At 42.8% G+C, this 27,394-nt stretch overlaps 4 protein-coding genes across 4 annotated transcripts in view; 1 reads left to right on the plus strand and 3 right to left on the minus strand. All coding sequences in view use genetic code 11, as the record gives it.

Annotated features, from left to right (window-relative positions):
- Positions 1–810: 810 nt before the first annotated feature.
- EGR_01589 (Ras association domain-containing protein 5) lies at positions 811–15,287 on the minus strand (the record flags this gene model as incomplete). Its single annotated transcript, XM_024490838.1, has 7 exons — positions 811–1,092; positions 2,421–2,569; positions 3,076–3,182; positions 6,600–6,784; positions 10,035–10,883; positions 11,456–11,511; positions 13,919–15,287. The coding sequence occupies 7 exons, from the start codon at positions 15,285–15,287 to the stop codon at positions 811–813; spliced, it is 2,997 nt and encodes a 998-aa protein (XP_024354703.1).
- A 4,786-nt stretch (positions 15,288–20,073) lies between these two features.
- Positions 20,074–20,632, minus strand: EGR_01590 (PRA1 family protein; the record flags this gene model as incomplete). The annotated part of the gene is made up of 4 exons (XM_024490839.1): positions 20,074–20,201; positions 20,237–20,439; positions 20,478–20,579; positions 20,613–20,632. 4 exons carry the CDS (start codon positions 20,630–20,632, stop codon positions 20,074–20,076), a joined length of 453 nt encoding a protein of 150 aa, XP_024354704.1.
- A 2,439-nt stretch (positions 20,633–23,071) lies between these two features.
- EGR_01591 (40S ribosomal protein S13) lies at positions 23,072–23,563 on the minus strand (the record flags this gene model as incomplete). Its single annotated transcript, XM_024490840.1, has 2 exons — positions 23,072–23,376; positions 23,413–23,563. 2 exons carry the CDS (start codon positions 23,561–23,563, stop codon positions 23,072–23,074), a joined length of 456 nt encoding a protein of 151 aa, XP_024354705.1.
- Positions 23,564–25,946: 2,383 nt separating this feature from the next.
- Positions 25,947–27,394, plus strand: part of EGR_01592 (Myotubularin-related protein) — a gene marked incomplete at both ends in the record, with an annotated part of 28,323 nt that continues 26,875 nt past the window's right edge. The window contains 4 exons of the mRNA XM_024490841.1: positions 25,947–26,001; positions 26,387–26,472; positions 26,735–27,115; positions 27,255–27,360. Of these exons, the coding sequence (XP_024354706.1) occupies positions 25,947–26,001; positions 26,387–26,472; positions 26,735–27,115; positions 27,255–27,360 (628 nt within the window). The remainder of the gene's footprint in view (positions 26,002–26,386; positions 26,473–26,734; positions 27,116–27,254; positions 27,361–27,394) is intronic.

The raw sequence follows: 27,394 nt of genomic DNA on the forward strand, positions 1-27,394 counted from the left end.
GACACCGCTCGCCGAACACCGCACTTTCTTCCCCAACAATTTTTAATCTGGAAGTAAACCCATTTTCGCACAGAGGGCGCTATTACGTACTTTAAACAACACCCAGACTGATCTTAAGGTTCTTTACCATCAATATGCAGCAAATATTAGCCACGACCATTGCAACACCAATGTAAAATCGCCCACCTTAATACGACCAGCTTACGCAGTCGTGACCACATCATTCATCAGGTAGTATTCAGTCTGTTACCCAAGTGACGGTTTTGACTTGTTTTTGTTGTATCTGGAAATGGTAAGCACGTCAGAAGACAAAGGTCGTCTAGGAGCGCCGCAAATGAAGTGCTCGCAAGCCCTTCCCTGCTGTTGCAATGGCCAAATGTTAGGTATGGCTCGATTTCCTTTAAGGAACGGTAATTTAATCACACAATTAGTGTTATATTACAGTCAAAGGGTTACCTTGAAATGTACGACTAGCACAAATGATTCATCTAAAAAATTTGGAACTCGAAAAGGCGTATTGGCTCCCGCACAACGTTTCCGCTGACGATGAGTGTAAGGGTAACAAACATGCAAGTCCGCAACTCTGGCCCGCAACAGGGACTAGTGGAACCCCGAGCTTCCGGCTCCGTAATGTAAAGGCCTCCCAAAGACAAAAAACGTAAGAGAACATAAAGAACTGTTTGACCAAGTCAGAGAATGACGTGCTACTGTTCAAGTTTCCAGAACGCACGAAGAGAAACCAAGGAGCGACGACGGTGAAGGCAGCTATGTACACCCAAAGTGAGGTGGAAGGGGCCTAGGCAAGGCACCTCATAGGCTCGCATGGTGGGACTGCGACATAATGGGGACGGTGGGAGTGGGGGGCTGCTGATCAGGGGGCGGGAGACAAAGGAGATGCTCGGGTGGAGGGCAGGTGGCCACCGAGTGTCGTGCGGCCAGAAGGCGGTCCTGCGCACTAAGCTGCGCCATCCGCTGTTCGATCTGCTGCCGCACCAATCCGTACTGGAAGTAGATAGCGTTCCGGTACTCCGCCTCCTCCTTCTCCAAAATGCGTAGGAAGTTCATCAGCTCCGCCGGGGTAAAGTCAGACCACTGTCGAGGGGGCGACATAAAAACACTACTAAATTATTTACAGGCGGGTCTAGCAACAAATGAAGTTCAATTTCACGCCGCAAAATCACAACTGATTAAACGTCTGTGACATTCAGTTCTCGAAAGTTTGACAAGGTCAGCAAAAGCAACCACATTATATTATTTATAAGGTGATATCGCTGTCAATAGCAATTACAGGGAAGCTAACGTGGATTTTCGCAGAAAAAAAATTAATACTCCTGGCACTTTAACTGCTTAAATTCAGTGGGGGCAAGATCCAATATTTTATGCTTTCTGTGCGTCGGACATAACCAATAACCGGTGCATCATGTGTCTAGAGGCTACATTCTTAACAGCCAATTCAGTAAGCTTCACCATCAAGTGACTTTAAGACTGACTCTTTTGTTTCAGCCGTTTGTACACTAACTATCCCATTTAATCATTAAAAAAGATGGTAAAATGTGATTCAATCGACTTCCAGCAGCATGCACCGTAATAACGAGTCACGATCCAGGTAATCGGGATGTCAAATAGTCAATTCCAACCATGACAATAAAAGCCATAAAAACTGAAGCGATTATTCATAATTTCACATTTAATTTCGATTCCAGTTGTTGTTCCATCACGTAGGACAGACAAAAGTCACGAGGGAAAAAAAATCACCCAGTATTAACACAACAATCACTTAGCGAAGTGGGTGAACAATTAAGAGGGCGAAGAGACCATTGCACCGTTTCGAGAGAAGTGATGCGCATAAACAAGGGCTAAAACAGAATCGGTCTGGCCCACCGACTGCGCACACATGTCAGCGTGCGGATACAGGCACACACGTGGCTGTGCGTGTGCAAACACGGCCAAGGTTAAATGATAGTCTACCGACAAAAAGGCGGTGGTCGGTTTCCCTCTCACCCTTGCTCTCTAGAAGATTCAGGTTGAACTGTTTGAGGTTAGGAACCGGCCATTATTAGCGAGACTTACCTTGCATTTGCCTTCAGGTTTAGTAGAACCATATGAATTCCTCGAAAAATTCTATTTTGTCGGGCAAGGAAAAGAAGCGTTATTGATAGATTTTAACGCCATCGCGGTTCGCGATGGACCCAATACGGATAAAGGAAAAATGTAAATGAAACACTGAGTGGAGCAGAGTAATGGCAGCACAGCTTTTAAGACGAAAGAGAGGTCCGGTGCTGATAACATCAATCTGTTAATGAAAAACTGAGAAACAGCACACCGAATAGCCCACGCTAAAGTGACATGGACAAAGTCACCCTAGTAGCCGAAGGAAGAAGGAAAGGAAGGGAGAGGAGTAAGAAAACCAGCGGACGTACATTAACCTCCCAGTTTTCGTTCTCTTGCAGGACAATGCGCTTGCGCCGGACGACTACAGCGAAGTCTTCACCTGCTGAGAGGGTGGATCGAACCCAATGCATCAACATGGAGAGAGGACGCTCAGAAGGCGGTAGCTTTCGCGATAAAACTGCAAGTTAGCATAAAGCGATCAGCTAGACGAGCTAGGTCCCTCCAGAGGAGTGCAACTTACAAACATTGTTTTTTTAATCAATCACTCATGGTGACTTGTAAGGGCGCAAGCCCCTGCCAATCGTATCAAGGGGTTTTTCGTATTTTACAATGAAGAGAGATGGGGTGCCTTTCGGAACATTTATGAAATGGCTAAACAGAATACCGATTTCACGTGAGCATTGGCTTTGAACTCAAGCAGGACTGATTTGAAGCCGCTTACTCACTACCTCGTGCCGTTCACACACAATCTGGCAAGCATGGTCCATTGGGTGAATATGTGACGCCAACAAAAGGGCAAATAGAGGCAACCATGGCCTTAGTCAGTCAGCCCACGTGTATTGATCCTCGTGGTTGCACGTACGCGTAACGGACGTGGCGAGGATGACAATGCGTTACCAATTTTGGGCCGGTGGGAAAGGGAGGGGACTAGAGGGTTCATGCAATGGTAAAATTACTACTTACTTGTTTGGGTCTCCAAGGTGTGTTCGTAGAGAGCGAATTTGCTAGACGATTCTTGAATATGAAACCGGTCAAGGAGACATTGAATTACCTCCTGTGCAGAAGTCGAGCTAAAATAAAAGCAACTAATATCTATAACGCAGAATGGATTGAACACGGCTCGAGATTTCCTCATTACCATATACTTTTGTTTTATAGGAAAGTAGCGCATCTCTATAGATGTCTGAACTTTATTGACAGCAGCGTGCAAGGTTTTAGCCAAGAAAAGCCATTTCTCTTGCGATTCATGTGGGGCATTCTCCATCCTAAGTTATTCCAATGAAGCAATTTGCAGTTATAACTGAGAATTCGTTCCAACATCCACTAAAGAAATCCTTATCTTTGCATTGCTTTCAAGCGTATACCTAAATTTACGTAAAAATAATTTCCATATTTCAGAAGTGTGGGAACATTTCCTCAGTTCATTGAAGCTCACTAAGACGTAAAAGCAATCACATCAAATGAGTAGGTGTCTTTTGGAAGAGGATTTCCAAACAATTCAATCAAACACACAAGTAACCGCAGTGTCACCACGTTGAATCAAAAAGAGCCGATCACTTTACAGTCGAGCATGCCATTGAATAGGAAGAACCTCAAAGTATGTCGTGATTGTGGGGAAAAAATATAATCAGGATTTCGCCCATGGATTAAGGAAAGTTCCGGATCATTGTTTTATGCAAGGCAATGGCGTCTCAACCACCTGTTTGCGATCACATCGATGGGGGCTAAATTGAGTGCTCAAAATAACTGGATAGTATTCAAAGTAACTTCGTTTCTGAATCTAACAAAAGAGCAGAACACCTACTGGCATTCCAAGGAAATTAAGCAATTTTTTGTCAGTCAGTCTATTTTTAGTGAGAACGCACAATTAAATAGGGCATGGTGCATCAAAGACGTTGTGGCTGCGTGGAAATCGCCAGACCTTAAAAAAGGAGCTTATACATAGGGATGCATTCACTGTACAAACGGCAACTGGAAATTTGATCACAGCCTACCCCTTTACCTTCCAGGTAAAATGGTGGTAAGAGAATACACAATAAACGTGAGTTTACTCATTTGAAATGGTTTAATGGAGGCATAAGGAACTTAGGGAAGTTCACTTTACTACAAATAAAAGTGCCTTAGTGATCGCAATGACAAACTCATAATTTAGGCTAGCTATGAACCACCACGTTTTGCCTATTTTCTAACAAATGTAAGAAAGCGATCTGTATTTTAGGGGGAAACAGTAACTCAGGCTAATTATTACCTAGAATGCTAAAATGCCAGAAGTAGACGGCTGAAAAGGCTGATCAAACGGGCCACCGTCGCCGCTCCAAACCTGTGATTAAGTTGCGTCATCTGGTATCAGTTTTAGCACACAGTGATTATGTAGTTGCCACACCCCCACCCACCACTTTGACGTAGTGAAGATGCCTGCACTGAATGCATCTTGTGGGCACAACAAATCGTCTCACCGCACACCCACATTGAACGGAGGATTCAGGAAGTCTTTGGAGCATGTAACTTTAAGCAGCAAAGTTTCCTTGCCGTATAGTGATTCGAGAGAAAAACTCAGAATCCGATCTTTCCGCAAATCGCTCAACCGGACCGATTTGCTTGAGGTACTAATCTAGGGTGCCATTGTTTACACTAGTGAAGAGAAATTACCGAGAGCTGTGGGGAGGACAGTCAGATAATGTAGTGATTACGATGTGAGACAATCGGCCTAGATCATAGAAAGGGATACAAGCGGTCAGGGTTACTTGATGCCTATTGTTAAGGCACATGTAAAAAACTAAAGGGAGCGCAGGACCACTACGATTCCATAAAACCCACTAAACAGTTCTATTTAATGTTTGTGTGTGTGATTTAATTTTGAATATTTTTCGGAGCTAAGATAGGTTTGGATTCGAGACCATAAAACGGATCGAACTTCGCATGAACATCAATAAAAATCATCCAGTGTCACCAATAAGAACGCCAAGTGGGTGTTTGGTGTAAATCATTATCCGTACGATAAAATAGGATCGGTGCGGACAACGAAGTTGGCGCAGTAAATAAAACGCTAATGGACTCGCAGTTTAGTCGGAAAGGCAAGCACACTGGCCCTTTTTTGTAGCGCTGGCACCTAGTGTGCGTGGCTGTGACGGGGATGCGGAGAGTGGGTGGGGCATGACTCAACTGCACGGCGCTCCAAGCAACAGGTCAGAACCTGCCTAACGCTAGATTAAGGCGGCATGAAGAGGCTTGCGCATAGAATCATTATTGAGCATGGACATGAAAAACTATTGCGAGGCCAAGAAGCGACGATTAGAAGGAACTTGCACGTCACCTCTGATGCGAAATTGACGAAGCTCAGATCACCAGAAGCCAGCCAACGGCGAAAGTCCTTTAACCAGAAGACAAAGCTGGCACTAGTAGTCCAAATTGCTAAAACCTTGTAAAATTCAAAAACTCTAAGTCAAAACAGTCAGTTCTAAGCAGCAAAAGTGATCTACCTGCTTTTTAGTTGAATAATCACACACTAGCCTCTTAATGTCCAAACGCTCCGCTCAGTGAGAGATTGCACGCACTTAGAAAAGCCGTTTTACTAATGTAGACAGTTGGAGGGCAGAATTTTCTTTACCCAAAAAAATTTTAGCATAGTTCCATGGAACTAAGGGCTGGATAAGTCACTGTTACTTAGAGTTTGGGCCCTATGGCGAAGTGTTTACCACCAAATTTAACAGTCTCGTCACCTCCCGGCCAAAAGAGGACAAAAACAGTTTTTTAAACGTATGACAAAAAGCGTGATGAAAGTGACCTCTTACATTTACACGACTGATTTCATAATGAAATAACGACACGGGATTAACTTTAATGAAAAAAACTTCAAGGGCTCAGTCGAACTGAGTCACCTGTGGCGGAAGTTACGTCTGTGAAGGAAATCGTGTAGGTAACTGGTACTAACTTGTGTCCAGGCCTTAGTGCATATCAAATGTCACCTGGAGATGTCAAGCCAACCACTGACTTGCTGACACATTGCTCTTCGGTTGAGGATGATTGATCTGCCTTGGAAGAATTTGTGTGCGAAGAGGCACTGGGACAAACCTAACCCAGGCCTTGAATATAGGCAAAGACAGTTCGGAAGGTTAATCAAAGGAGGAAGTGACTCAGATGAAACAGGCTGGAAAATATGTTTTATAAAGGGACCGGCCTGTTGAGTTACAAGTTTGTGAGGAATTTAACGCAATTCGAAGAGAAACTCCGTTGTTTACAAACTTGCATGACTGATGTGTGTACCCTGGAAAATCATAAACCGACAGACGATATAGTTGGAAAGAATAAACTATTCAAAACATGGATATTTTAATGGAGCAATGAAATGGATAGTTGATGAGGTGAAAGCATCCAAAATGGTGATCCCCGTTTTGGTGCTGACTTTGGTATCCAGATTGCGCTTCAACGCCTAGTAGAATGCGTAAAACCAAAACGGAGGGTAAGTGAAGGGGGAATTACTAACTGACCTGGAGAGCTGGAGGAGACGCGAGCCACCGCGAGGAAGGAAGAAAGAGATGAGACGATCGGGAACCGCGACGTCAGCAGCCTGTCGCGGCATGTGACGGATTGTTTGGCGCAAAGACATCTTCACTGGCTTAATGAGGTTTATGTACACTCGGATTGTGCCCACTAATTTGCTTGTGCCTTCCACCTGGGTGCGAGGAGCGAGAGAAGGGAAGAGGTGAAACGGCTCATAGGTGTGGAGACTGAATATGAACGCACATACGCTTGTGCGTCAAGTGCTAAACTAAGAGCGAATGGATAAGTCAACCAAGTCCTCGATTTTCGCATACCGATGAAGCACGCGAATCAGGTAAATACCGCATTGCCGTTACTATGTGACAGATTTGTACTGATAATGTTAAAATTCAACAATGGGAGAGGAGTTGGACAGCTATCCATACGCACGATTCGCAGACATCTAATGGGCATGTTTAGAGGATAAACGAGCTCAAATAGGAATGCAGCAAAGAAACAGAAATGAAATTAACCAAATGCTTTAAAGCAAAAAGCTCTCGATATCAATGATTTATGCATACAGATTCGACCAAAAGGAATCATTTTGAGAGAGACACACAAATGTACAAAATGGAACTCTATTCGTATGGTGTACATGTTATGTGTCAGGCAATCTGTAGAATTGACGCAAAAACAATGAGAGTTTCAAAACAAATAGAGTTAAAGTGGACTGGAAACAAGGATTCATTTGAAATCAGACAGATCACACAAAGCCTTTAGAAAGCAGTGAGTAGGGATTAACTTTAGTCCTCTCTTTCAGTTATGGTTCATAACTGTACAAAGAGTTTTAAGCAAAATTTAAAGAGCATCCGCGAATTAAACGCAGCTGTAGTAGCAGCCAGTAGGAGGAGTACTGATCGCCTCTCTCTCAACACTTGAAGCTCTATTAACGCAATGTGATTGTGCACAATGAGCCGGCACGGCAGTCAGATATGAAGCAACGCCTAGTGCCGCTTCGACGGTACGAAATCAAAAGGTAAATATAAAATATATTATGCACACTGAAGGTCATTTTACAATAATGGTAACACAAAACACGCCTTTTGCTTCTCAGTGGTAAAAGAAACAAATTTAGGTACCAAGTGCAGTAATCACCAACAGGACTGTACGTTCAAAAGTAACTAAAGTAAGGAAAACACTTTAAATAAACAGCAGAAATGAAGAGGAGCCGAAAACTAAAAACAAGGGCAATTTTCAAAAAGTAAAAGAAACTTTCTGGAGAGCTCTTTGATGATGAAGAAAGCTATGCCAGAATGGTAGGCTTTTAGTGGTTGGCAATCCCTGGGCGAATTCATCTAAGATTCGCTGATTGCTTATTTTGACAATACAGCTCGCTAAAAAGACATAGGAGTGCGTCATTCCCGAATTACAAAAAACTTTCAAGCTATAGCGATTTCAAAACTTTTTAAAGCTCTTACCTACCGCTGCTGGATGCCACTTATTTGGACTTCAGTAAACGCCTTACATACCCTCAAATGAAGAATTACCGGTTTTACTAATGAACCTACTGGTAAACCCGGGTAATTTGAGGAAATCACCTAAATGGCGAACTGCAGGAATGTTATCAACTCATATTTGAATCTTGTATTGGAATCCTGGCACAAGATATTTGTGGATAAACTTGGTTAAGGATAGTGCTTTTGAATCCATAATGAATGCAGTTACTAAATAAACACCAGAACGCTGTTACAAAATCGTTTTATGTCTAGAGCAGCCAAGTCATCATTAATTCTTGTTGTAAAAGAATACTGAAAAATCTACAAACATAGAACTAAAAAGAATAGTTTTAATTGTACCATCCCTTTAATACACGACTATCCGTGTAGCTATGGTGAGCACGTTCCAAAGACTGCGAAAATAGCTAACCGTAAGCCAAATCGCTTTCCACCACCAAGGGCATGTAAGTGGTTCCATTAGCCCAAGGGACTGGCGGCAATTCAAAGTTTTGCGCCACTACACAGGAGGACCACAAACGCAAGCTTTCCATGTCTATCCGGTCTCATTACCAGATCACACGCACCAATCGTACAAATCTGTCGCGTTCCAGGGATGAACCAGAATGTAGGCAGAGGTTCTACAACAAAACTAAGGAGGCACTACGATTTGCACAAATCGTTCCAATTTTGAACGACCACCATATCTGTTTTTAAATTTAATTGAGTTCCTGTAATCAAGTACACAGGACCACTAACAGAGCTGGTACGTGAAGATGAGACTGCCACAAGTTCGATCCGGCTCGACTATTCCACCCACCACTTGGCAAACAGTGAAAGCAAATTCATGTAGGTCGTGAAGTTACAACTAATTCCTTAAAAAGTATGTTTGGAGGTTCTATTACTAAATTACTTGAAGTAAAAACAGCGGATTGCGACCTTTAATGGTAGGATGCTACATACTAACTTATTCTTTCAAAAAACTAGGTCGGGTTCGCGTAAGAAGAGTATTCTGATATACTTATTATTACAATTTTGAGTAATAATAATAATACTGTGGTTTATATGCGAATTCGATTTTTTGTGCAGTTTTGTGTGATGAGTAGACTACCTGAATTCTGACGTGACCAGACGGGCTACTTCAAGGCACCCTAAAAGCTACTAGTTTCACTGAAGCGACTTCACATGCGGCTATAATCTCAGTTGAATCACTCAAAGACCCTGTATAAAGGTGGTAGAAGTAATTGCGGTGTCACTTTCCTCTAAGACTGTGTCTTATAGTTCACCTTCAAAAGTTTGATAGACATTTCCCTATCCATATCAACTTGCGATTTTTTCGCTGTAATTCTCTCAGATGATAAGTTACTACCATAGATTCATTTAAAAGGGACTTGTAAATGAGAATAGTCAAGTGTAAAACTATAGTATAAATTGTACCGACTTGCCATACTCAAACAAAGCAGCCTCACCCTGGTTCTCAAGCAGTTCAGAAAGGTGGTTATCTACGGTAGCGTAATTAAACTTAAGAACACCCGATTGGAAGTCGCCTTTGAATCCAACAGAATAAACACTGATGCAAGGGAGCCAAAAAAACTTAAGTTTAAAGCGCCTGAGAAAACAGAGTAAGCCTGTATTCCTTTGGTGCCAAGCAAATAACAATTCGGCACCGATGCTTCTTCATCAGCTTTCGATATCGAACCCCTCATGAAAGGCACTATTCGAGAACTGCCATTGTTTTTTAGTTTGGTGTTTTGATAAAGCATTTATAGCAACTTGCTATAAACTAAGCATTTGAAACCATCCAAACGTGCATTAATGTTATGGCACATGAAAACTTGACAGAAAAAAGAGTTAAACTAATAACCTCAAAAACCATGCTCCACTTCGATTGTAAAAAATAATTATTGATAAACTACACATTCGAAAGCCATTAGTTTCACAAAAATTCACCAGATTCATTCGTAGCCCAAGCGGGTTTGTGTTGAAGATATTGGCAATGTTGACGACTTCCTGTTGTGTAAGGGCTGCCAGTGATTCTGCCCGTCGGAAGGCATAGCAGGGGTGTGAAGAGGTAACGTTCTTCACACTCAGTCGCATCCAAGCGATAAAGTCGGAGTCGAGAGTGCTGAAGGCGTAGGTGCTCTCCTCCTCATCCTCACTGTCGCCCTCAAAGGACAGACTACCCTCCCCTCCCTCCGCGTCATTCACACTGTTCAGCGAGGCTGAGCACCGACACAGCGTCGGCAGCGCTCGGCAGTAGGGGCATACGAAAAGCTGGCGAACAACGCTCCCAGTGCCCTCGTTTTTATTGATGCTGGCACTGCTGAAACTGTTACTATTGTTCCACGGTGCCGGCGGCGGAAGCATACTAAGACTGGGTGTAGGAAAGCTGCCGTCAGGTCTCACTGTTTCCAGAGTCGTGGAGCTATCATCACCAGCTAAGGGGGGAGGTAGTGATGATAGTGGTGGTGTCGAGGGCTGGGACGTAGGCGTGTTGCATTGCCCGGGTCGAACAGTAGAGAGGGAGGAGGTAAATGAGGTGGAAGTACCACTACTTGTGTTAGTGCCGGTGGCAGCGGAGGCGGTTACTCGAAGGCTTTTATTCTGCTCCTCCGCATTCGGCGTGGAGGCTTCCGGTGTGGCGGAGGTGGTGGCAAAGAAGACGTTGGCACTTTGGCGAATGTCTGCTGGACAGCCGCGCGATGGAACACGATTAACGGCTCCTGGGGGCACTGAGGGACTTTGTAGACGCAGGGGGGGACACTGTGGGGAGCCCGGTCGAACCGCGTGGATTATGGGCTACAGTGAACACACCAAATCGCAAAGGCAACGCTATAGACATTTACGTGGAATTTAACACGCTTTTTGTAAGAGTATTTAGGCAATATCCAAGACGTACGGAGGGAGATTACTAGGATGCATTTGAGCAGTTAAAAATGTGTGGAACATTTTCCGCATATCACCTCTAAAGGGCAAATGCGGTGTTTGGGTCTCCGTATGCCAATGGGAAGGATGAGAAACTAGTTGATCTTCGTGTTGTGGACATACTACACATTCAGCCCTCGAGTGATGCACATTGCTCGGAATATACATTTGAACCTAGGTGTATTCGCAACATATATTCACATATGTAATGAGATCCAATGCTTTATCCCATCCCCTTCCTTCTCCTCCAGAATCGTGCGCACGGGTGGGACAATATCACAGATTGTTTATTGACGTTTCATACCTAAAAATTTAACTAATATTTTTACACCAGTGGTTCCACGTCAAACTTCCCTGACATGTAAGCACTAAAGAAAGGTGCAAACCGGATCCAATATTGGTTTCACTACTGCAGGAATAAGTCTTGGCATTTAAGCTTCACGTACCGAGAGATTCCGACTCTTAGAATTGGAAGAAAGTCCAGATTGGCTCACGATGGCACCTGAAAATAGATAACGATATAGCCAGAAAACTTAAATTTTACAAAGGTATCTTAACTCATGTGTATATTGCGCACTTTTGTCCTGCATGGGTCTGATAAAACCAGAAAAGAAGAGTAAGGTACAACTTGGGCAGTATCACACCACTGGGGGCCGAAATCGGACAGTATGGATGATACAAATTTCCAGAAACAAGTTACAACGGCTCTCTCAATGACTAGCACTAATGTACGAAAAATGTACGGGAAGAGGAAGTATGAGCCATTGCTGCAGTTCATTCTAGTAAGTCTTAATCGCAGTAATGATTTATTGCAAAGTAAGAAGTGTTCATTTATAAGAAAGAATTGGTTTTTCGTTCTTACAAAGTAGTTGAGCAAAGCACCGAATGTTTTGTGATCTGGTGCAACGCATGAGGTGCACCATGTGAGGAAAGAAACCATTAAAGAAGCAAAGCGAGGGCTAGCCTTTTTGAGGAACGGAGCTAACTTTATCCCTTCGGGTATTTTTTTAGCATCGCCGAAGGGGGGGGGGAGAATTGATTGCTAAGCTACCTTGGCAGAGGATAGCGTCTGAAGCAGTTGCGCATAAATACAGGACATTGAGAGTTCATGGACCATCCCGATGAATGCCTTCACTTGTTTACGAGACATTTACTTCAAACCCAAAGTCCCCGCAATCATAGCTAAGTGGTTTTTACCAAAAAAGGGCCGCATGCATTATCCACAAAATCAACCACTTTGGTTTATTGCGGTAAAAGGTAATGAATCGACCAAATGTACACCTAATATAGGAGACTCCGTCGGACAGGAATGCAACCAAGCTCAAGTTAACTTTTTTTATCAGAAAAGGGAATCCGTAGTGGTCAGCAGCCCTCAAGATGATAAAGTAATAACATAATAAATATGTTTAGGTGTGTTCAAAAAAGTTTGTTGTTAACTTTCAATTAAATGCAAATTCAATCGAACAAAACCACACTCACCTCTTCTGCTATGTGATGCGTCAATTATGGCAAGCAGTGATCCCCGGCAAGTCATTTTTTGCCGGTGGGGATGAGAAACAACCACAGATTAAAGAGAATTCAATTTAGGTAGGGAGTTTCTAACACATACAAACGACCCACTTTTTTGCCCTAAGGGGCAAGCGCTTGTTGCGAACCCCACAGAATCGACCTAAACGATGCATGAGTCATTTGACGCATGACTAACCCCATCGCGTCACTCCTCTGCCAGTCCCCTTCCTCATCGGGGCCAGCTTCGGCAATTCAGTTGAATTGCATTCCCCATCTGCGACGGAAGCAGCAACAAATATCGGTTACACAGGTGGATGAATTGCCTCCCTCGAGGGTAAATCAGAGAATTAATTAATTAGGGTAATTGAGAAAGGCAATCACTTCTGTGGTTCAAATAAATTGAGACAGGGTGTGACCCGGAGAAATACCGGCGCTTAAACCAAGCACGAAAACAGTCAGAGCAAATTAAGCAGTATAGTTTCACAATCGCATGCCGCAGAGCAAAGATCGTTAATAACCTATAGATTGTAAAATGAAAGATTTCATGTTGTTTTTACAGTTTAAAGAAGATCCCAAACAGGAGCCATTTCGATTACTGCAACATTTCAGCATTCGTGTCGCAGGAACAGGAGACAATTTTGGTGGTAAAGCGGAAGAATAACTAGTGAGGTGGCTTTTCTTCCAGAATGCTATGCAAATCTGTACTTCATTCCCATCACTAGGAGAAAATGAGGACAAATTGCATTAAGATGTGAACTGTAAGGGCTGGGGAAAATCGTCCAAGCAGTCCTAATCCAGGATGATTTAATGAGGGGGCACTGGTTTGCTCCTCCCCACACCTAAAACGGAATAACGACTGGAAATCTTCCCAATTTCTCAAAGAGGAATTTTCGTGCGTAAACACTGAGGGGCTAACCGAATTATTGCGAATATACCCGGCAGTAAACGAAAATTTCACCAAAAAAGGTGCTATTATGCAAGTAGTTTTTAACCCTAGTTCATACGTATAACGATCGCATTCCACAAAACTATGTATTCTTGTTGCGGTGCGAGGAACAGAGTGGTGAATGCTTTCAACGTGATGTCGTTAAAGTAAGAACGAATAAATGCATTCAAGTGAATTATTCTATTCTCGGTAAACATGACTGGCCAGTCTCTTATTGACACTCTATCACCCAATGTTTCATCAAACAAAGTCTAAAATAAGCTTTTTTAAAATTCTGACAAAATATCAACAGCGTAGCTGCGCACGACCTCACGTGCTCTCTGCTTGCAAGACATATTGAATTTGCTCCACTTTGTTTTAATGGGAAAGTAGTTGATGACATATTTTCACTCATTTAATAATCACGAAACCTATTAAACCAACAAGTTGATAAATACAAAAATGAGACATCTACCAGGTCGAAGACAGGCCGGGCGGTTAAAGTGTCCGATTCTGGGGGGTCCGACAGCATGGGAGGCGTTGGAAGACGAGGACGAAGAGCAGGCCGAGGACATGGTGGAAGAGGAGTTCGTGACCGAGGGAGACCCCGAGGAGTTGTCATCGGGTGTCTGGGCCATGCTCTTTGCCAGAGTTCCCAAATCGATGCACCACGAGAGTGGCCGTTGCCCGCTGGAGATCTGGTATGAAAAAATCTGTTCCTCATAGAGCTTCAGACTATCCGTCATCACTCGAGTGTTGGAACGCGAGCTGGCCTTTGTGCAAGGCAGCTGGATGCGTGAGTAGTGCCGCCCAATCACTGGTCGCGTCGCCAGCCTCTTGGTTGGAATGGCCTCCCTAGGAAGGAAGTGTGGACCTTGGTTGGACGGGGATGTAGACTCTGGTCCACCGCCAGGCATGACTATGTTAACGGCTGAGCGTTCTAGCGATGGTGAGGACGTGGAATCGTGTAGTTTCGCGGATTGCGTGAAGGATGGATGCTTGGCTGGAGAATTGGAGCCCTTATTGCTGGCTAGCATACCAATGGCGCCATTCCGCGGGGCGGCTGCAGGGTGTGCGGGTGGGAGTTTGGCGTTCGGGTTACTAATCGCGAAGTTATCGATCGAAGCTACGCTACGGAGACGCGGTAGTGGGTCTTCTGAGGGCTTGGATACAGGAACGTGAAAGTAGATATCGCTCTCCTCTGAGTAACCGGGTAGGGCTGTCTCAAAACTTGCGTGTCTTGCAAGAAGTGGCCTTGGGCTGGGAGAACTTGACCTGTAAGAGTCTGGTGACTCGCAGCGACGAAGTGTCTTGAAACTCTTTGACCGGGTTACACACGCATGCCTAGGTGTGTTGATGAGGAGGGTGGAAGAAAAGTTGCCAGAGGAATGCCTGCTTTCCTGGGCTTGGTTTTGGCCTACATTAAAGATCCCAGCCGCTGTGCGAAGTAGGAGCGACCGTGGATGCAGCGGTGGCAACTGTTTTGTAGCCGCCATTTCAAGGTCGCGTGCGCACGTAACTAGTACGGCTGAGTCAGGAGCTTGCAAACCAATCGTCTGCCGCGCGTCTTCCAATTGGTCCTCACTGATTGGTGCATATTGACTTGCTGTTGCCACTGAATGTCTACGTAGCGTAATAGCGGCAGTCCCGTTACTGCCCTCATAGTGCACGACGGCGCTATTTCCGCAGTAGTTCGCCCGTCTTATTGGCGGCGACTCTGAGCGACCTCGCAGGGTGATTCTCACCTCTGCTTTCGCGATCAGCTGCCTTTGCGGTAGCACGAACTGACTGCCTATTGGCGGCAACGGCTTCGTTTCACGGCTGTCCAGTTGCATAAGGAGCATTTTGATGCTTTAAAGGTGAGCTCACTAAGCTCGCTAGTGTGGGTATGTGTGCGAGTGTGTGTGCAAGAGAGGGGCTATAGTACGCCCTCTCAGGTAGAAGGCAAATTCGTCCTACACGCCCAACATGCTGTTGCTTTTGTCGAATCAGATTGATCGCGACAGGCGCGAGCCAATTAGAAAACAGCAATCCCGCGTTGTGTTTGGGGCGGTTGGGATCACCTAGCGCCCTAACTATAGTTTATCCACTTTACCACTACACAAGTGCCGTTTGAGCCGATAGACACTATCCATAACAGGGTAGAAGTTAGTTAAGTTTAGAAGTATCAGTTAATTAGTCGGCATTCGACTAAAAACCCAAAGTTAAACACTTACATGGGAATTTTACAGCCCTTACAATCTTTTCAAGTCATTTAAGTATCCTTGGCGAGTGAGGGGGTGTGAAAAAAGGGGGCTAATCAGATGTCTTCTTTCACAGAGTAGGGCTTCGAGTAAAAGGCCCCGATCGCGGTTTTTAGTAGCATCCACGCGGGATATTGGAAACTTTTCCCAGATGAATGCACAAATGTGAAACCGTTAGGTGATCAAGGACATGTAGGCTTGGGGTGAAGCAATATGCCTTAAGTCAGGTTGTGAAGTAAGGTTCTCTTGCATGGAAATGCTAGTTTTATTTAGGGCATTGTAGGTAGTCAAAATTGACCATGCAAAATCCCCAATACTTCAAATAGCGTTGGATGTGGTAGGAAGTAAGGGAGGTTGTACATTGAGATTCCGTTTCCCCTTTTGGATGCGCGCTCGGTGCGAAGATATCGAAACCTTTACTTGAGCATTAAACACTTGTATGGAAAGTATTTCATTGTTTTCTTGCACACTGCTTCCCCAAATTCAATGCGACGGTAACAGTTTGATAAAGATTGTCCAGTTCGCCAGTTGTAGGCGGAAATATTTGCTTTTGAGTTTCCTTTACCGACGATGGAAGCTGACCAAATTAGACACCGACCACTTTTCTGTACAGAATAAATTTCGTGAGGACTGTAGCAGAAATGAAAGCAAAGTTCTGATGAAATGAAATCCAACACATTCGTTTAATATTGGTCTGCACAAAAATACTCCTCCGATTGCTGAAGTCAACTGTCTACCAGTTTCTAACTCTTACCTCCTGTGTAACTCGAAACTTGCCATTTCTAAATAAGTGTACATTACAGTCGCAGAAGCAGCAGTGAACAATCGGACGGGTTGCAGACGAATGCATTTTTGTTTGACAGAGTCATTGGGCTTTACTTTAGTGTTGTGCTGCCAAAATAAACAACTGTGATTTAATGACAGCCTTTGTCCTTTTGGACTATCTTTCTCAGTATTGTTTTCAATGAATTTTTCAACGCCGGCCGACAGCTAGCATAGTGAGATACATATTAAATGTATGCATAACTGATCAGACTTCCTCATTTACCATGTTCTCATATAAATCCAAATCACCTCTCTTTTAGAATTGGTACAGCAGGCAACTTTTACTCCCCCTTCAAATAGCACAGTCAGCAGTTTGTTAAGCAAGTGAGGCCATCAATTCTTTTGGCACTACTATTAGGTATAATGTGTGGATCAGCCTCAAGCGCTTCCACCTTTACCCTCAGCATGAAAGGCATTCTAGCTCAAAAAAGTTGACCTCTAAAATGACTTGGGAGATTCATAGAATTTCCCACAAAGTGAATGGTGGGTCAACCCTCACTACATTTACCACGGTTGCATTACATTGTTAATATGGAAACAGAAATCGACAAAAGGGTTCCAGGCGGTTACATCAGTTTTGCACTCTACCAGCGATAATGATCATAGGAAATCAGCAGTTGTTTAGAGGTTTATCAACAATCCGTCCGACCTCAGCACAAGAAACATGGTAGGGTAACAGGCATGATTTATGGAACGCACCTCACTTAAATCCGTGCAAAGAGCATATAGATCAAGCAAAAGTTAATAAAATTAATATAAACGGCTTTCTAGATTACTGTTAGCTTTCGAACGCATTTATTCTTCCTTTGCTCTGATGTGAAAAATAACCGCAAGATACTGCGTACATGTGCTATTATTTACTGAAGTTTCTTTAAGTTGTCAAGCAATAAACGGCGAATACTTGACATTCGACGTTTGCTGCGCAAGGTGACTTCGTTGTTTCCCCATTTTACGGCATTTAGGCAAAAAGTTATGATACAGTCAGCGATGTTTGTACGGGCAAGCGCATAACTAAAACACTATGAAATGCGTCCTATGAATCTTGAGTCCCAAATCCGGCAATGATTCTCTTACAAATGCAGGAGAAAGAGTTTCTAACAGGAAACTTTCCCGTGTTACGTAATGCCATGGAAGCACTAAAGAAAAAGAGCTCCTTCCGTATTCTTCCGCTTTTTTAATCACAATGGCTTAGACCTAAACTAAGCACCCTTTGTCTCAGCAGATAGATTATTCCAAAGTACTCCAGAGTGTCGGTATTGTCCATCAAAGAGATCAATTGAATGAGCTTTTCCCTCCATAGAATAGATTGCTAAGTAAATGCAATTCTGGTCGCAATTATTAATTATTTTCCAAATATGATTCATAAACGCATTTAGGGTATCTTTGGGAGAGGAAGACATTGCAAGTGAATAATATATTTAATAATCAACATTGCCATATTTTTATAGCCACTTAAATTAAGTTCAAATGGCAGTAAATATTTTTATTCACGTAAAGTAACCGTTTTTTCGCCATAAATTGAAAAAGCATACATATCTGGCAGGATTCCGCCCGATTAAAGTGCTTGGAGGAAAAAAAATATGTGTGAATACAGGGCAAATACTCTGGAAATTCAACAGGACGGCTTAGTCAAAGTTGGTGCCAATGCCTGGGACACGCGACTTTGACGCTTTCATTAAGGGAACCGAACCGTGCACAAAACCTGCTGATGCAAGCTGATCAACCATTGGTCAACCGGCCTGAATGGCCTAATTGTATTTACTACATTGGATTCCCATTTACTGAATCTGAAGTAATTTTTTACGGTAAGATAAATATTGACAGAGAGGTGGGACTGATTGGTAAAATCACTTAGTCATCACTGAATCCATGTTGAGTGAAATTGGCCGCAATGTTGGCGGGATGGGCCATAAATTGCTCACTGGGACATCGATCACACCTCCTCAGGTGAGTGCATGGCCCTCAAAAGGGGGGAAGGGGTAAGGGAGCTTACAACTACCCGAGCCGAGTTGAGGGGACGGAGCCACGCTCACTCGAAAACATATCCCTCCAAGGGCCTTCCTTTATTACCTTCCCCAAGGGTAAATGCAGCAGATGAACCGGAGGAAATAGATAGGAGGAGTGAACGTGATCGCAAAGGTACGTGACATACGACAAACACTACACAAAGATTTCCTGCAGTGGTTTTCACTTGGCTAGTGTACACATCGAGAGTATGTTCAGAGCCATATTTTTCACCACCTCACTGGATACAGCGTTAGATTTTTCTGTTCTCGTTACACAACAAATTGACCCCGATAAACCCACTGAAAAAATGTTTACAAAAGTTCTACTTTTAATATTTAAGTAGGGGCACTAGCGTCATTAACACAAAATAGGTCCCACAGGACTCGCCGGCATCATTGCGCGTCACTGCGGTGCCCCATACTGTATCCTTCGTGAATTCTTTTTAGGTACAACAACTGCAGTCACATATTAAGGTGCCCATATAAACGAAAAACTACTTGGAAAATCTTATTAGGTTAATTGAATGAAACTAACATATTTCACTAAAGAAAATATGGGAGGGGCTTAGATCTAATCACAGGAGAAATCGAGAAGTAACATTGTGTTAAAACACGTAACCGACTTCGCCAATGCCCATCATTGATGTGCAAGGAATTTCCCCAAAGTTAGCAACCGCAGGCATTAAAAATGGGCCGTAAATCAAACACAATTCCCCATACAAACTGACAAGCCGTTATCAATAATCAGTGGTAAGAGGTATCAAAGCAACAGTCTACAAAGACCGAATAGTCCGTGTAATTAAGCCAAACACCAAAGCACAGCAGGAGTGCACAAAATAGAGGCAAACAAACGCAAGTGCAAGACCCAAGTCTACGTGGAAACACTCGACGCCGGTAAACGTTTAACGTCAGAGTGGCACACCACAACTCAATACAATGTTTAACTACGCCTCTAATTACGGCGAACATGCTAACCTAATAGGTCTCCTACACATCAGTAATGCATTTCCAATGCCACTATGCTTATCACGATTTCAGAGAGGACTCGGGACAACTATCCCTATCATAAGTATGGTCATTATGCTTAATGCCACAAAGAGGTACTTATTTCGCTGATACGTATCAATATGCGCCTATCAATCCCTGGAAATCACAAATTTGTACCTGAGATAGGTAATAGGGGAAGTTAACTTAATTGCTCCAGTAGATATGGTAAAGAATGGCAAATTTTTGTGATTAAAAAGAATAAAAGTTCTGATCTAAAAAGTACTGAGGGAAGGTTCTCAAAGAAATGAGAAGTAGCGAGACGCGGAAATATGTATATGTGCCACACCAAAAGAGTTCAGAAAAAGAGAACTGAAGATGTGAAGTAGTACTGATTGTATCGATAAATGATCAACTCGGATTCAACGAAGATTGATGAAACAAGTCACCTTATCTCAATTGCACAACTTAAGTCCGCACGCGCGGAAGTGTGTGGCTCCCACACATATGTATCACAAGGTTCACAGGGGAAAATAAGGTACAAGGTTGATGGAAAAGTACATCAAGTGAGACTATTCTCCATACTTCCCCAAAAGTAACCCCATAGGCGATCTGTAACGATCAGGGGCATTGGCGTCCAACAATCGCGTTACCTTATTCATCATATTCCTTTGACGAAGCAACGCATGCAGCATAATAACTACACAAAAAGACATTCAATAAATAGTATCGTACCAAGTGAAATAGAGGCCAAACAGAGAATAGTAGGGGTCATCATCGGCAGCATGTAGAGTAAGATGGCCGTACAAACAATAGCATATATTACTACGTTTGAAGGCCGAGAAGCAAAAGGCCACCAGCTGTCTAGGTTATTGCACAGCGCTACCGCGAATGTCAGAGTGCATGAGCCAACCAAGACACTAATAGGACTCAAAATTCTAAAATGAAACGTTAGTAAATTGTTGCGGCGACATACAGGTTTATTCCTATTAGAACAGCCGTTACCAGAAAATAATTGGTCTGATAATATAGCATATTTGATGTAAAACGCTCATTTACTGACTCCTTATCTGGTACACTATAACAGGAAAAAAGGAAATCATTCAACGACCTGAGCGGCGGAACACGCATTTTGAGAAATTGGCCAAAATCGGTTTAGGTCAAGTGCAGGCAATTACAGACTTGAAAATGAACCTGTTATGATCCACAGAAATATATTGCGAAGAATGAACAGTATTATGTGAACCCAATTTTTGGCATGCAATTCCCTTTTTTGTCTTATGATCGGTTGGCTTTAAGAGGAGATTTTAAGGTCATGAGCGTGACGTAAAATTAATCTTGTATTTCAACCTAGTGAAAACTTTAGCTTTGTACAAAACATTGTAGAATCAATAGAATCGTTCTTACTCCACCTCACCATAGCAAAAAGGACGTTGGTTACATTAACTATCAGTTGAAATACATTTTCATTTGTCACTAGGCTTATTTATTGAAGACCCATCACTTGATCGCCTAAATTTCGCATGATTTTTTGCGTTGTTTACACTTAGAACAGTTAACTTTACACAAAACGCATTGTAAAGCACTTACATGCTCACGTATGGGAGCGATAGTAGTAGCAAAAGCAAATTTGAGGCACTCCAATTAATTTTCGCAGGTCCTTACGTGCACATGTGTAGCGCCTCGAGTCAAAATAAGTTAAACTAGCATGGCAGGTCATATATTATTAACGGAGAGAAGGGTTGGGAAGTTACTAGCGTGGGCCAAGGGCCATGCTGCGAAGCGGAAGTACAACCCGCGGGGGCTCAATTATCTGCCAGATTCAAGGATGGGTAAAATATCAAATCATTACATTTATTAGTGCCTATTCGCATTGATTGATGTATGCGAAAGCATAAATAGGTAAAGTACTACGAAGACGGAATTGTGCCACTGCAACGAAAAAAAGTAGTTTAACATCAGAAAGATCGATTTAAGTAAGAAGACGTCAAATGCTTACAAAAAGTGGATTTACTTCCTCGGTAGTTGATGCTACGCAAGTCCTTTCTCTGGCCGGGCTGGACAGTATCAGAGGTGGTGCGATTGTGCTGTTGCGCATGTGATAACTAAAGCTACGGATGAAAGCATATTGTGAACGCCAAAAAAGCTGACCGACTGGCGTTTACGAATGCGTTAGGCCGCGTAATCTAGAGGGAATCACGATGGCCGAGCTTATTAACAGCAAATACAAGAATAGTGCTACTTGGATGCTTTATGCAAGGCATTATTACAACCGCCGATGCATAACACTAATTTAGATTACCTAGCCCCAACACATTTCTTTGTGATTTTAGCAAATACTGATTCCAGTTTCTTTGTCTTCATCACTGCTTTCTTTTTACCTGCCGTCATCACCTTCATTTTATGTTACATCTACGATCTCATCATCGGTGCACCATATTTATTTAATAAAGTACTTTTCAATTGCAAAACCGTCGCCATTACTTATGTGGAAAGATACGCTTTGCCAGATTAAAGGCGAGGAGAGTGCTTCTTTATAAAAATATCTCTGTTTTTAAGACGAGAAATTAGTAAGACAGCATGGAGTGGAAAATTTGGCACGAACGATTCAGAAACCAGCTGGTTGGGTTTGGTGCCCAGGCACTAATCGACCTAACATGCCGTCCCGCGTCACAAACCAGCTATCCCAAAGACACACTTGAAACCATCCCCATCGACAATTAAACAGTGGGAGACTTCGTCACCCATCACCCGTAGATGCACAGCGGAATTGTATTCCACTAACTCAGCTTTCGAGACATAAGTGGAACATGACCCACTCCAAACCTGGGAGCAGCGACAACTAGGACGACGCCCACTTTCACCACGGCTCGAGACGCACTAACATCTGGCCCTCCGGCACCGGCTCACCTAGACTATCACTATCCTCACCTGGGCGACGGTCGAGATCGTTTATCACTTTTTCTTGCCTGAAATAAACCACTTGGACTCCCAACTGACGCGAAAAAGCAGGTAAATTTTGACAACTACCTCAGGCGAAAAGTAGCCACTTATTGACAGACCAGACCTGCTGGCGGGCAAGAGGCGGAGAAAGGGGTAGAGCCTGATCAGCATGGGATTTAGCGTTCAAAAGTAAGAGCACGAATCGAAAGCGCAGCATGCAAGCAGCCGCCACCACATCTCATTTCTTAGCGAGACCCACCCCCACGATTCCTAGTTTGCCTCAAAGATGCATTAAAGTTCTTCAGGCTCTTCAACAGCTTCTTATCGCACACCGACTTACTCCGGTAAGAGAACATCTCACCCCAACAGTACACGGTAATGTAGGAGAGGATGAGTGTGCTTACGACCCCGCACACACAACTGTGAAACCTCTCGAACACTGAAAGACCAACCGAAAAGTGCAGTACACGAATCTAAAATGGCTGGAGCTTGATGTGGCAGAAACCGCGAACGGAGTCGGAAGGCTATCGCATCTGCCCAGCAAAGACACAAAATGTTTGAGTTGCAAAGTGAGAAACCAATTCCAAATCATGCAGGAACACCACAATTTCTTTTATTCGCAACAGCTTATGCGACAAGGGCTGAAGCCGTGGAGCTATCATATTTCCAATTAGGGGGAAGGACGCGTTTCCGCTTGTAGTAACGGACGATGCGATGAATACGGCTTTCCGTCAAAATAAGCCTATATTTCCCATCCTTGTCTTTGCGATTTCTATCCAAATGTTTCCGGATGGCAACAGCCTTCTTGATCAGGTGGTACAAGTCATCTGGAATGGCAGGAGCAAGACCTGCAGTCCTTAGTATACGGACGATCTTGCTACCAGCCAGCCAACGCACTTGGGCGACGCCATGACTATCACGAAGAATTACACCTAAGGTCGAGAATATGATGAGGAGAGAATACATACCGATCTGGGACGGAGTCAGACCCTTCCGTGCGAGTTTGTAAATTTGCTCCTTCACTTCTTCGGCGGTTAGCTTTTGCCAGGATGGAACGGAGCGCCTGTATGGCAAAGTACTTTGTGAGATACCCTTTCCGTGCCCGTAAACACGACCCATGAGCAACAACACAAAAAACGCGCGTCCGACGGAGGACCAAAGTGAGCGGACTTGGGTGGGTGGGAGACTTAAACAAAGTAGATTCAACGAATGTCGATTTTACGTATTATTTTTTAGTGACAAAGCATACGGATATGCAGATTCAACTATTAAAAGGCTTAGGTATATTTTATTTAGCTGCAAATTAAAGGTTTGTACAGTGTCACTGAGGATAATAATGTGGTTGGAATTAGTATTAATGTAAAAAGCCAAAAAAACCTTTCGTAGATACATCAGAAATAACACATAATGTGCTGTTTTTACTACAAACCAATAACAACAGTTATTGATCATATTTTACACTTTGGATCTGGAAGTATTGGTAATATGTTAGAAGACCGCAATTATGGGCACGTGTTCTAATAGAGATGGAAGAAAATAGAATATCTTAGTCCTAGTGTTATATTGTGGGTGAAAAAAGGCCTGAATTATTTTCATCAGAATGCAATAACTGGGTAGAATTCTGCGGAGCTTCGAGTCTTCCTTTAAGTCGTAACAAAACCAACTACTGCAAATAAGGCGCATCACTAACGCGCAGAAGGGCAAGAAGCTACTAAGGTGGACGAGAAGTCAAGTCGTGAGTCAAATGTACAATTAGTGCAGGCCCAAGGGTCTATGTAGTTAAACAAAATAGTGGATAATCACACTTCAGGCAGTATTTGTAGATTATTATTCCACTTAACTATCTAGTCTTTCAGTCATGCCCATAAAGTAGTACGTCCAGCATTTATCCCTTCCTCTCTGCCCTTCATATCCTCTCCAACGGAGAGGTCAATTTGAATGAGACGCGTTTATCACTTATACTTAACGAGAATAGATACATGTTTAAGGAGATCTAGTGGCTGAGCTCTACTCTGCTGCAGAGGATTATGACTACACTCCTATCACGAGGTGTGAGTTGACTGTTTGATTCCTCTTTTAAAAGGCGCTTTTAAAAATAAGCCTTACAACGATTTCAGGTCTTCTTTACGTCAATAATAAAAATTACTCCATAGTAGCATACATCCCGGTTGTATGTATGGGTCCCGGTTTTGGTGACTGATTACTTGGGAGCTCCGTCATTGCACCTCGATCAATCAGCCTGGCCCCCAGCCATGCCGGTAACCTCAACTCATTTTATTTCTTAATAATTAATATTCTGCCTTTGCGGCATGACTTCAGTCGTCTTTAGAGAAGTCTCGGGTCCCTACAAGTATCTCAAAAAAACTTCAGGGAAGACGCTAAGATCTGCTAAATACAATATAATGAACCAAGATAATACAGCAAATTGGTATTTAGCCTAATGATGTGATGGCTCATATGAGTGAGGGCCTGTCCTTCCTCAAGAAGGAGACAAATTCTTTGTCTTTTTATAAAACAGCAGTCACTCGTATAATCTCACAGAAGTAAGAAGGGGAAGAAATGATCATATTATAGAGATATTTTTTACGAAAACATTAAAAAGGAACGTGTAAATACAGATCTCCTATGTCTTAGTGACTTACCTAGCTATATTTAATAGGCCGGTAAAACGCGAGTGCCAAAAGTGGTTTATCTCTCGACATTGGTGAGGCACCACTTCTGTACTTTGAATTAGTCCCCTTGTACTTCGCTGGGTGGGCTAGCCTTGTAGGCCATGCCAATAGCCCAGACACCTTCTCTGCAATGAATACATATTCTGCCCAAGTATTTTGTCTTCTTTCGTCTTCAGGGAGTCCCGGGACGCTACACTAGCATTTATTAATGTACTTTAGCGGTACAAATTCCTATGTCCAAATGCACACACTGTAATTGGAGTCTTATTTGCTTTTGTGCAGTGTATTAACAAGAAGCTACCCATTTGCAAACTCATTGTCCATCCATTGCCCTTCGTTTTTAATGGTATTGTCAAATTGTTTCCTTCAGATTCACCAAATTTAAAAGGCCTTAAAGAAAAATAAGTTTGACGAGCTTTTGAATTTTCGTTGCAAAGGTTTTTGCATTTCCTTAATTGCATAGATACCCACTCAATGAATTGAGCTAGTAATCGACCATCCATTAATGGGTAATCCAAATTCAAACACAGAAGGCTTATTTTTAGACAAGTGGCGATTTTCACAATGCAGCGTTTAACATCAATTGAAAAAATTAATATTATTTTCCCACTAACACACTAATTAATCGGGATCATTTAATATTGAATATATTTTTATCCATTAGCTACATATGAGGCAGTCAGAAGGTCCAATTAATGCGCAAACTGTACAAATAGAGGCAAAGTCTTGTAAAGTAATGGAAAATTCTTTAAAATTTTATTCAAGGGCATTAATTTTAACGTTTATTATTTTAACTTTACTTGAATTAGCTGCGCCACTTTTGAGGGGGTATGATCCGTCTTGCGGATTATGTCGTGATCGTTGGATATGATTTCGACAAATCGAGTAAGTTTCATTGTGCTGCGCCTTATTTGACGTCATTTAATAAACGAGCTTTGCAAAAGGTCAACCCCCTATTTGCTGGGTGGTTTTCTGATGCTACTAAATTAGGTCGCTTTTCCTTCTACGTTATTTTGCTAATGGTTTACTTGCCTGTTATTCTCTTCAGCTTATTATGTATAAATTTTATAGTCTGACTAATATTGGATTGTGGTTGGTATCCTCCTTGTGCGCTTTTTATTTGGTATAATTTGGTAAACGTTCGGTGTTTAACTCATTCCCTATTCCTTTCATCGGTTAACTTTACGCATTTGTGACGTCAAAAGTTGTTGGCCAGTTGTATTTCTTATGTATTTTTTCTTCAATTCGCATAATTTACTTCCACTTGTAGTTGAATTTGAGAGTCAAGGTCGCGTGTTACAGCGATTTCCAACGAAAGAATGGAGTAATTATCCATATGAATTTCATGTAGAATCGGTACGTGGCTGGACTTCGTTCATATATCTTATAATTTGGATGTAGTTTGCAAGCTTTTTTTCAGCAGCTATGGTGCTTAGATTTATTGTAGCTTTTGAACAGATCCCCTGTATTGCAATCGCTCTTCAGAAGAAATGTCTGCAAACATACACCTTTACTAGTCCTCACAGGCAGCATTTGGTGGATGAAATAAAAGTGCAAGAATAACTTTTTATTAAATATGACACACCTGTAGTTTCTCAAAAGCTCTCAAATTTCCCAGTTTTGTCAGCCGTGTGGATGGCGACTAACGACAAACCGTCAGGCACCTACCTTCTTCGTTGCATATCTAACGGGGATAGATGGTAGCCGCTACTATGCCGCCTGTCTTACGTTCTACGAAGCTGTCTCAGGTCAACAACAACATATTATCCAACATCTTTCCCATGGTAATCGTAGTACTAACGCTACGGATGCGCACCACCACCAGACCGTCGCAGCTACTTCTTCCACTGGAAGTCTGAGCCATCTAAATAGTTGCGAGAGTCTGGCTGTGGTGTCTGGCAACTTCAATGGGGCGTCGGTGGATCCTAACCTCATCCGACCCACCGAACTCTTCGCTCCGAAATGCATCGTTCTTCTTGCCCGTCATCAGCATTTTAAAGTGCTTCAGGCACGTCGCTACACTATATGATTAGTTGTAATTCTTATTGTTGGAACTTCGGCTTGTGTCCTTTAATATGCTACATTCGGCACGTAAGATGTATTAAGCTGCTCGTAAAAACAAATAATTTTTTTTCCAGAATTGCTTAAGCATACTCTACACTACATTCATGGACAGCCCGAAGGAGTTTAACCTGGAGGAAATCATCGGAAACATTGTTGGGGGCATTGAAATACCACCTATCGGTGAGTAGTTAAGTGTTCTGTATATATTATCTTA

Source organism: Echinococcus granulosus (genome assembly GCF_000524195.1).
Source record: "Echinococcus granulosus chromosome Unknown EG_S00006, whole genome shotgun sequence".
Classification (NCBI taxonomy): domain Eukaryota; kingdom Metazoa; phylum Platyhelminthes; class Cestoda; order Cyclophyllidea; family Taeniidae; genus Echinococcus; species Echinococcus granulosus.